Below are 11,476 nucleotides of genomic sequence, written 5' to 3'. Positions count from 1 at the left end.
AGAGGGTTCAGAGAGGGTTCCTCAGGGTTCCTCAGGGTTCCTTTGGCTTCCTTAGGGTTCAGAGAGGGTTCCTGAGGGTTCTGGGTATTCAGAGGGGGTTCTGGATATTTCCTCTATCTGGCTCACACACTTGGCTGTGGGCAGCGATAAGAGATAAGACGGCTCAGGGGCATTTTTCGAGAAATTCATGCTAATTGAGTCTCTTCCCCTCATGGAGATTATAGTGAAGCACTCAGTGTATACCTTAAGACACCTTAAAACACCTTAAAATACATTAAACCACCTTAAAATACATTAAAACATCTTAAAACACCTTAAAATACATAACACACCTTAAAATACATTAAAACACCTTAAAATACATTAAAATACATTAAAACACCTTAAAACACCTTAAAATACATTAAAACACCTTAAAATACATTAAAACACCTTAAAACACATTGAAATACATTAAAATACCTTAAAATATCTTAAAACACTTTCACATCTCTTCTTATCTCTTCACATCTCTTCCTCCTGGGGGAGAGGTTCTCCTCCTCGGGGGAGCTGCTGCTGCACCCAGCTCATCGGGATGTGACAGCAGCACCTTGCCCACCGGCTCCGAGGCAGTAGGCTCCGCCCACTCGCTATGTAAACCCCAGCGTCCGCCGCTGCGCACTGACAACCTGGGGACCACGGAGCAGGAGGTAAGGCGGCCCTTCTTCTTCTTCTTCTTCTTCTTCTTCTTCTTCTTCTTCTTCTTCTTCTTCTTCTTCTTCTTCTTCTTCTTCTGTGTGTGTTAGTGCGTTAAACAGCTCCTCTCTTTTCTGTGACGTCATCATGTATTAACCCTGATCCCCTCTTCTCCCCATAGGTTTCATCCACGTGGATATTTCAGCCTCACTTCATCCTTTTGGGAACTTTATTTATTGTTTGCCTCGTTATTGTCTCCTCCACCTCCTCCACCTCCTCCGCCTCCTCCGCCTCCGTGTGGCCCGGAGATGCGGTCCCTCCTCCCGCTTGCGGTGTGTTGCATCAGCCTGGTTTCCCTCCAGCCGCCGGATCCCGCCAGGTGAGGTTCATGAGTAAAGTGTTATAGCCGTATGACACGTCACTGAGCTGTAATGACGTCACGTTTATATTATATATGTGTATATATATTTATATATATTATATTTATATTTATATATATATTTACATATATATTTATATATATATTTAGATGTGTATATATATATATTTATATATATCATATTCTATTTATATATATATATGTGTATTCATATTATGTGTATTCATATTTATATGTGTATATATATTTATATATATTATATTATATTTATATATATATATGTGTATATATATATATATATATATATATATATATCGTTGTGAATATATATTTAAACCATATACATGGTTTAAATATAGGCTGTTATGTGTGTGCGTGTTGGGGGGTGGAGGGGGGGCAAAGGTAAGCGTGGGGGCCCATATAAAAATATATATATATATATATATATATACATATATGGCAGTAATAACTTTATAATGTGTATATATATATTTAAACACATATTTAAAAACTTAATGATGAATACATGGAGCCTGGAGGTCGGTGTGTTTGGGCTCAAGGTCAAAGGCCCTGGTGATAACATATATATATATTTAAATATATATATATATATAAATATATAATATATATATATTTATATATTATATAATATATACATATATAAATATGTATATATTATATATATCTATATTTATATAAAAATAATATAAAGCTGTCAGTCTCCTAAGATAAGATGCTGTGTGAGGTGTAAATACATACATGTCTATCTATGATTGTCGTGTTATGGGAAACTCGGTTATCACTCCTCTTCCTCCTCCTCTTCTTCCTCCTCCTCCTCTCCTTCTCTTCTCCTCCTCCTCCTCTTCTTCCTCATTCTCCTCCTCCTCCTCTTCTCCTCTCCTCCTCCTCTTTTCCTCTCCTCCCCTCCTCTCCTCCTCTTCTCCTCCTCCTCTTCTCCTCTTCTCCTCTCCTCCTCCTCCTCTCCTCTTTTCCTCTCCTCCTCTCCTCCTCTTCTCCTCCTCCTCTTCTCCTCCTCCTCTTCTCCTCTTTTGGTTCTATTGTTACTTGCGAGGTGTGAAACCATTATCCCCATGCTGGCCCTCAGTAGAGGATCTGGTCCCACGCTGGCCCTCAGTAGAGGATCTGGTCCCATGTTGGCCCTCAGTAGAGGATCTGGTCCCATGTTGGCCCTCAGTAGAGGATCTGGTCCCACGCTGGCCCTCAGTAGAGGATCTGGTCCCATGTTGGCCCTCAGTAGAGGATCTGGTCCCACGCTGGCCCTCAGTAGAGGATCTGGTCCCATGTTGGCCCTCAGTAGAGGATCTGGTCCCATGCTGGCCCTCAGTAGAGGATCTGGTCCCATGTTGGCCCTCAGTAGAGGATCTGGTCCCATGCTGGCCCTCAGTAGAGGATCTGGTCCCACGCTGGCCCTCAGTAGAGGATCTGGTCCCATGTTGGCCCTCAGTAGAGGATCTGGGGATCTGGTCCCATGTTGGCCCTCAGTAGAGGATCTGGTCCCATGTTGGCCATCAGGAGAGGATCTGGTCCCATGTTGGCCCTCAGTAGAGGATCTGGGGATCTGGTCCCATGTTGGCCCTCAGTAGAGGATCTGGGGATCTGGTCCCATGTTGGCCCTCAGTAGAGGATCTGGTCCCATGTTGGCCCTCAGTCGAGGATCTGGTCCCACGCTGGCCCTCAGTAGAGGATCTGGTCCCATGTTGGCCCTCAGAAGAGGATCTGGTCCCATGTTGGCCCTCAGTCGAGGATCTGGTCCCATGTTGGCCCTCAGTAGAGGATCTGGGGATCTGGTCCCATGTTGGCCCTCAGTAGAGGATCTGGTCCCATGTTGGCCATCAGGAGAGGATATGGTCCCATGTTGGCCCTCAGTAGAGGATCTGGTCCCACGCTGGCCCTCAGTAGAGGATCTGGTCCCATGTTGGCCCTCAGTAGAGGATCTGGTCCCATGTTGGCCCTCAGTAGAGGATCTGGTCCCATGTTGGCCATCAGGAGAGGATCTGGTCCCATGTTGGCCCTCAGTAGAGGATCTGGTCCCATGTTGGCCCTCAGTAGAGGATCTGGTCCCATGTTGGCCCTCAGTAGAGGATCTGGTCCCACGCTGGCCCTCAGTAGATCTGGTCTGGCTGAGGGCCCCGTGGTGGAGGCCCGCCTGCAATACGCCTCTGGGGGGGAGCCGGTGTGTGAATGCCCCCTGGTGGTGGGTTTTATATCCAGATGTGCTTACAGTCAGCACTGAGAGGGATATGTGTGTGTTGGGGGTCAAAGGTCAGCGTGGGGCCCTGTGGGCCCCTAGCAGCCCCTTGAAGTGGCGCCTGAGGGAAGTGAAGGAACACGTTTCCTACGCTGTGGCGAGGACGGTTATAACACGTTGATAGAACGGGCCCTCGGTGGAGCGCATACCTTCACATATCACAAGATGGGCATTAAGTTATCAACATTTTGGCATTAGTTGCCAATTGGATAACAATTGACCGCGCTATGGTAAAAAGAAGATTTTGACCTTTTCATGACCTTGACCTTTGACCCGATCGATCCCAAAATCTAATCAAATGGTCCCCGGATAATAACCAATCATCCCACCAAATTTCATGCGATTCGGTTTAAAACTTTTTGTGTTATGCGAGTAACACGCATACAAATAAATCAATAAATAAATCAATAAATAAATAAATACACGGCGATCAAAACATTACCTTCTGCATTTTCAATGCGAAGGTAATAACCTTAACGGCCTCTCTGGAGTGAGAGGTCTCTGGACCCTCATTCAGGGCTCATCTTCATCACGCCTCCTCCAACTCTTCCTCAGTGAGGAGTGGACTTTAAATCCTGCACCTCACATGATACCCGTATGGGAATGTTTCCTTTGTGTGTGTGTGTGGTGAACACCTGCTGCTCCTGTGGGTTGTGTTCAGGGTGAAGCAGCAGCGTAGGACTTGTTATATTCGTGTCTCGTTGGTTATCCACATTTAACTGTTTTTACTATTTTGGTTCTTGTTCTGACGTCGTAGACGAGTCGTCTCCTCAGAGGACCTCAAATAAAATATACAGCACAACGTCCACCAGACCCCCTACGAGAGCTCTGCTCCGCACAGTGGTGGTGCCTTCACTGACCCATGGTGCCTTCACTGACTCATGGTGCCTTCACTGACCCATGGTGCCTTCACTGACCCATGGTGCCTTCACTGACTCGCCTGGTGCCTTCACTGACCCATGGTGCCTTCACTGACCCATGGTGCCTTCACTGACTCGCCTGGTGCCTTCACTGACCCATGGTGCCTTCACTGACCCATGGTGCCTTCACTGACTCGCCTGGTGCCTTCACTGACCCATGGTGCCTTCACTGACCCGCGTCCTGTGATCAGGACCGGTGGACCCCCATGGGGTCCTCAGGTCCCCGTGGCGGTCCCTGAGGACCTCCCGTTCCTCGCGTGGCTCCTGAAGTCCTTCCTGTCTCCGGAACGTTCTGTTCCCTCTCGCTCTGCACGGCGATCCCGGCGCCGCTCGCATGCCGGTCATTCCTCCGCGATAAGGAGGCGGAGTCCAGAGACGTCTGAACAACGGCCGGCGCTTCCCAAACGAGGACGACGTGCAGCTTCTGGGGAGGAGGCGCTCCTCCTCTGGAGGCGCTCCTCCTCTGGTGGCGCTCCTCCTCTGGTGGCGCTCCTCCTCTGGTGGCGCTCCTCCTCAGGTGGCGCTCTTCCTCTGGAGACGCTCCTCCTCAGGTGGCTCCTCCTCTGGGCGCTCCTCAGGTGGCGCCTCTGGAGACGCTCCTCCTCTGGTGGCGCTCCTCCTCTGGTGGCGCTCCTCCTCAGGTGGCGCTCTTCCTCTGGAGACGCTCCTCCTCAGGTGGCGCTCCTCCTCTGGTGGCGCTCCTCCTCAGGTGGCGCTCCTCCTCTGGAGGCGCTCCTCCTCTGGAGGCGCTCATCCTCTGGACCGGAGACCCGCTGTGGTTCCCATGGAGCTCCGGTGAGGTGGCTTGTGGGAGGAGCCTGTGATGTCTCAGCAGCAAGACGCTGGAGGGACATTTCATTTCACCTCCGAGGCCTCTGATTGGACCATTCATAAGCACCTTATCTTTGTTTCTGGGAACCAGATTACAATGTTCCCTCAGGACACAGGGCTCCGTCGCCGTGGTTACCGGGCTGCAGCCCAGCGGAGCATCACGGCCACGCGGTCGGACCACCTGCTGTGTTCCCTAAACAAAGTCATTAGAGCTTTGAGAGAGGAGCCGGTGTCCACAGAGACACAGAGACAGAGACACAAGGACACAGAGACACAGAGACAGAGACACAGAGAGACACAGACACAGAGACACAGAGACACATAGACACAGAGACACAGACACAGAGACAGAGACACAGAGACAGAGACACAGAGACAGAGACACAGAGACACAGAGACACAGAGACAGAGACACAGAGACACAGAGACAGAGACACAGAGACACAGAGACACAGAGACACAGAGACACAGAGACAGAGACAGAGACAGAGACACAGAGACAGAGACACATAGACACAGAGACAGAGACACAGAGACACAAGACAGAGACACATAGACAGAGCCACATAGACAGAGACACATGAACAGAGACACAGAGACAGAGACAGAGAAGGACAGAGACACATAGACAGAGACACAGAGACACAGAGACACAGACACAGAGACACAGAGACAGAGACACAGAGACACAGAGACAGAGAGACAGAGACACATAGACAGAGACACAGAGACACAGAGACAGAGACAGAGACAGAGACACAGAGACAGAGACACATAGACAGAGACACAGAGACACAGAGAGACAGAGACACAGAGACAGAGACACATAGACAGAGACACAGAGACACAGAGACACAGAGACAGAGACACATAGACAGAGACACAGAGACACAGAGACAGAGACACAGAGACAGAGACACAGAGACACATAGACAGAGACACAGAGACAGAGACACAGAGACAGAGAGACAGACAGAGACACATAGACAGAGACACAGAGACAGAGACACAGAGACAGAGACACAGAGACACATAGACAGAGACACAGACACATAGACAGAGACAGAGAGACAGAGACAGAGACACATAGACAGAGACAGAGACACATAGACAGAGACACAGAGACACAGAGACAGAGAGACAGAGACACAGAGACAGAGACAGAGACACATAGACAGAGACACATAGACAGACAGAGACACAGAGACAGAGACACAGAGACACAGAGACAGAGACACAGAGACAGAGACACATAGACAGAGACACAGAGACAGAGACACATAGACAGAGACACAGAGACAGAGACACAGAGACAGAGACACATAGACAGAGACACATAGACAGAGACACAGAGACACATAGACAGAGACACAGAGACAAAGACAGAGACAGAGACACATAGACAGAGACACAGAGACACATAGACAGAGACACAGAGACAGAGAGACAGAGACACAGAGACAGAGAGACACAGAGACAGAGAGACAGAGACACAGAGAGACACAGAGACACAGAGACAGACAGAGACACAGAGACAGAGACACAGAGACAGAGACACAGAGACAGAGACAGAGACAGAGACACATAGACAGAGACACAGAGACAGAGACACATAGACACAGAGACAGAGACAGAGACAGAGACAGAGACACAGAGACACAGAGACAGAGACACAGAGACACAGAGACAGAGACACAGAGACACATAGACAGAGACACAGAGACACAGAGACAGAGACACATAGACACATACAGAGAGACAGAGACACAGAGACAGAGACACACAGAGACAGAGACACAGAGACACACAGAGACAGAGACACAGAGACAGAGACACAGAGACAGAGACACATAGACAGAGACACAGAGACACATAGACAGAGACAGAGACAGAGACACAGAGACAGAGACACACAGAGAGACAGAGACACAGAGAGACAGAGACAGAGACAGAGACACATAGACAGAGACAGAGACACATAGACAGAGACACAGAGACACAGAGACACATAGACAGAGACACATAGACAGAGACACAGAGACACATAGACAGAGACACAGAGACACAGAGACAGAGACACATAGACAGAGACACAGAGACACAGAGACAGAGACACAGAGACAGAGACACATAGACAGAGACACAGAGACAGAGACACATAGACAGAGACAGAGAGACACAGAGACACAGAGACAGAGACACAGAGACAGAGACAGAGACAGAGACACAGAGACAGAGACAGAGACACAGAGAGACACAGAGACAGAGACATAGACAGACAGAGACAGAGAGACAGAGACACAGAGACAGAGACACAGAGACAGAGACAGAGACACAGAGACAGAGACAGAGACACAGAGACACAGAGACAGAGACAGAGACAGAGACAGAGAGACACAGAGAGACAGAGACAGAGACAGAGACACAGAGACAGAGACACAGAGACAGAGACACAGAGACACAGAGACAGAGACACAGAGACACAGAGACAGAGACACAGAGACAGAGAGACAGAGACACAGAGACACAGAGACAGAGACACAGAGACACAGAGACAGAGACACAGAGACAGAGACACATAGACAGAGACAGAGACACATAGACAGAGACACAGAGACAGACACATAGACAGACAGAGACACAGAGACAGAGACACAGAAACAGAGACACAGAGAGACACAGAGACAGAGACACATAGACAGAGACACAGAGACACATAGACAGAGACACAGATAGACACAGAGACACAGAGACAGAGAGACAGAGACACAGAGACACAGAGACACAGAGACAGAGACAGAGACACAGAGACACAGAGACAGAGACACAGAGACAGAGACACAGAGACAGAGACACAGAGACACAGAGACAGAGACACAGAGACAGAGACACATAGACACAGAGACAGAGAGACAGAGACACAGAGACAGAGACACAGAGACAGAGAGACACAGAGACACAGAGACACAGAGACAGAGACACAGAGAGACACAGAGACAGAGACACAGAGACAGAGACACATAGACAGAGACAGAGAGACAGAGACACATAGACACAGAGACAGAGACACAGAGACAGAGACACATAGACACAGAGACAGAGACACATAGACACAGAGACAGAGACACAGAGACAGAGAGACACAGAGACAGAGACAGAGACACAGAGAGACACAGAGACAGAGACATAGACACATAGACAGAGACAGAGACACATAGACACATAGACAGAGACACAGAGACAGAGACACAGAGACAGAGACACAGACAGAGACACATAGACAGAGACACAGACAGAGACACATAGACAGAGACACAGAGACACAGAGACAGAGACACAGAGACACAGAAACACAGAGACACAGAGACAGAGACAGAGAGAGACAGAGACACAGAGACAGAGAGACAGAGACACAGAGACAGAGAGACACAGAGAGACAGAGACACATAGACAGAGACACAGAGACAATAGATGGACAGACATGATGGTCAGGGTGGGCTCCATGGTAGCCGGGCGGCGGGCCCACCTCCTCTCTGGCCCCGCCCCCTGCTGAAGCCCCTTCCGATGTGAAGCTCCAGGACCCTCATGAAGCTGCTGTGTCTCCTCAGGCTGGACCTCCTCCACGAGCTCGCCGCCCAGAGGGAGGACACGGCCTCGGGGTCAGAGACCAGGACCGGCCTCGCCGCCCAGAGGGAGGACACGGCCTCGGGGTCAGAGACCAGGACCGGCCTCGCCGCCCAGAGGGAGGACACGGCCTCGGGGTCAGAGACCAGGACCGGCCTCGCCGCCCAGATGGAGGACACGGCCTCGGGGTCAGAGAGCCGGACCGGCTTCGCCGCCCCCCCGCCCGGCGTCCTGAGCCTCCGACCGGCTTCGGGGGTCCGGGTGGCTCCGCCGAGCCTGACGTGGGCCCGACCTGCCGGGATGTCGTCGGCCGAGCCGAGGGCGCCGAGAGCTCGCCGCCACGCCCACTCCGGTCACCACGGCAACCAGCACGGGCAGCTGATGAGGGTGGGCTGCGTCCTGGGAACCTGCCAGGTACAGAACCTCAGCCACCGGCTCTACCAGCTCATTGGCCAGAGCGGCCGGGAGGAGGCGGCCCCCGTCAACCCACGGAGCCCCCACAGCTACGGCTGAGCCAGAGACCCTCAGACCCTCAGACCCTCAGACCCTCAGACCCCTCAGACCCTCAGACCCTCAGACCCTCAGAAGACCCTCAGACCCTCAGACCCTCAGACCCTCAGACCCTCAGACCCTCAGACCCTCAGACCCCTCAGACCCTCAGACCCTCAGACCCCCTCAGACCCTCAAACCCCTCAGACCCTCAGACCCCTCAGACCCTCAGACCCTCAGACCCTCAGACCCTCAGACCCTCAGACCCTCAGACCCCTCAGACCCTCAGACCCCTCAGACCCTCAAACCCCTCAGACCCCTCAGACCCTCAGACCCTCAGACCCCTCAGACCCTCAGACCCTCAGACCCCCTCAGACCCCTCAGACCCTCAGACCCTCAGACCCCCTCAGACCCTCAGACCCCCTCAGACCCCTCAGACCCCCTCAGACCCTCAGACCCCTCAGACCCCTCAGACCCTCAGACCCCTCAGACCCCTCAGACCCCTCAGACCCTCAGACCCCTCAGACCTCTCAGACCCCTCAGACCCTCAGACCCCTCAGACCCCTCAGACCCCTCAGACCCCTCAGAACCCTCAGACCTCTCAGACCCCTCAGACCCCTCAGACCCCTCAGACCCCTCAGACCCCCTCAGACCCTCAAACCCCTCAGACCCCTCAGACCCCCTCAGTGTTTCTGCTGCTCTGCTCTCGTCTTTGATGTAATCCATAACTTCTGTTAACGATCTCCAAATGACATTTATACGTCAGAAGGACGTCGTGCCTCTACTCTCTGAAGACTGGATCCAGAATGTTGACGGACTGAATCCTTGAGACAGCGTGAGTCCTCCCACCGCGCCGTCTGCCTTCATCAGGACTCAAGTCTCAGAGAGTTTCTGGTTCTCCTCAAAGCTCCTGTGACGTCTTGATCCTGAGGCCTCACCTGGTCCTGAACAAAGCCCCTCAAAGCCACCGCATTCCCAGAAACCTCAAAGGACCCGATGAGGGGGAGGTCAGACCGTCAGAAGCCAAAGCCCCCGTGACGCTGCAGCAGGTGTTGCTGCTGAGATCTTTAATCACATTCACCAGCTGACGGACTCTCCTCGTTTGTATCGGGGAGGAGATCTCCGTCCAGGGTCAGGGGTCAGATACAGGGTCAGGGGTCAGGGTCAGCGTGGTGAACAGGTGGGACCAACATGTTAGGTGAGCCCAGTTTTAATGTCCATAAAAAGTCACACAACAGGCCACGCCTCCAACGTCTCCTTCATCTGGGCCTCCTGACTGCTGTCTGTGTGCGGTAGTGATGCTGAGGCCTCAGGGGGGGGCCGAGGCTCCTTGTTTGAGGCCTCAGGGGGGGGGCCGAGGCTCCTGGGTCTTAAGGCCGTCTGCTGTAACCGAGCCTCTCACTGATGGTCATTAAAGGCTTTAAACAACCTGGTGGATCTCTCTGCTTTCAATAGGGTTCTACTGTCCAGTAGAGCCTCCAGGGTCCATTAGAGCCTTCAGGGTCCAGTAGAGCCTCCAGGTTCCAGTAGAGCCTCCAGGGTCCAGTAGAGCCTTCAGGGTCCAGTAGAGCCTCCAGGGTCCAGTAGAGCCTCCAGGGTCCATTAGAGCCTCCAGGGTCCAGTAGAGCCTCCAGGGTCCAGTAGAGCCTTCAGGGTCCAGTAGAGCCTCCAGGGTCCAGTAGAGCCTCCAGGGTCCAGTAGAGCCTCCATGGTCCAGTAGAGCCTCCAGGGTCCAGTAGAGCCTCCCAGTCTCGTGGTGAGGATGTTTCTCTTGTGACTGAACGCTCCTGTAAAAACTCTCTTCTATATTTATATATTTATATGTGTTAGTATTTAAGTGACCTTTGAGGTCATCAGTCTTTTGACCTTTGAGGTCATCAGTCTTTTGACCTTTGAGGTCACCAGTCTTTTGACCTTTGAGGTCACCAGTCTGCTGACCTCCAGCTGAAGTGTTCTCTGTGGTCTGTGGAATAAAGAAGCTGACTGCCGCATGTTGTTTCTCACTGATTCATGAGAGTTCATGAGGTTTAAAGGTGACTTTCTTTGTTTTGTCATTTTATTGTTCTGACCACACATCTAAATAATGATAAACAGTTTAAGAACAAAAGTCCTCCTCTGACTCAGCCCTGTAATAATGATAGTAATAACAAATATACATCGTCATTATCAGTGGCGGCTGGTGAATTTTTTTTTTGGGGGGGGGCGCAGTTTAAATATCACTCAACAATGAGAAGAAAAGAGGTTTTGAGTAGAATATTGTAAAAAACAAAGCTTTATTTCAAGAACACA

At 51.2% G+C, this 11,476-nt stretch overlaps 1 protein-coding gene across 1 annotated transcript; it reads left to right on the top strand.

Moving 5' to 3' along the window:
• The first annotated feature begins 862 nt into the window (after positions 1-862).
• On the top strand, positions 863-9,278 carry adm2a (adrenomedullin 2a). Its single transcript, XM_056425180.1, has 2 exons — positions 863-1,054; positions 8,683-9,278. The coding sequence occupies exons 1-2, from the start codon at positions 984-986 to the stop codon at positions 9,209-9,211; spliced, it is 600 nt and encodes a 199-aa protein (XP_056281155.1). The 5' UTR covers positions 863-983; the 3' UTR covers positions 9,212-9,278.
• The last annotated feature ends 2,198 nt before the right edge of the window (positions 9,279-11,476 follow it).

Source organism: Pseudoliparis swirei, chromosome 10, assembly GCF_029220125.1.
Source record: "Pseudoliparis swirei isolate HS2019 ecotype Mariana Trench chromosome 10, NWPU_hadal_v1, whole genome shotgun sequence".
Lineage (NCBI taxonomy): Eukaryota > Metazoa > Chordata > Actinopteri > Perciformes > Liparidae > Pseudoliparis > Pseudoliparis swirei.
This window is presented reverse-complemented; position numbering and strand designations above follow the sequence as displayed.

What these genes read in the sequence shown, in the direction of transcription:
- adm2a (XM_056425180.1), top strand. Translation starts at nt 984, where the DNA reads ATGCGGTCCCTCCTCCCGCTTGCGGTGTGTTGCATCAGCCTGGTTTCC. An exon ending in CAGCCGCCGGATCCCGCCAG is followed by an intron (nt 1,055 to 8,682) that starts GTGAGGTTCATG and finishes GTGTCTCCTCAG; the next exon opens with GCTGGACCTCCTCCACGAGC.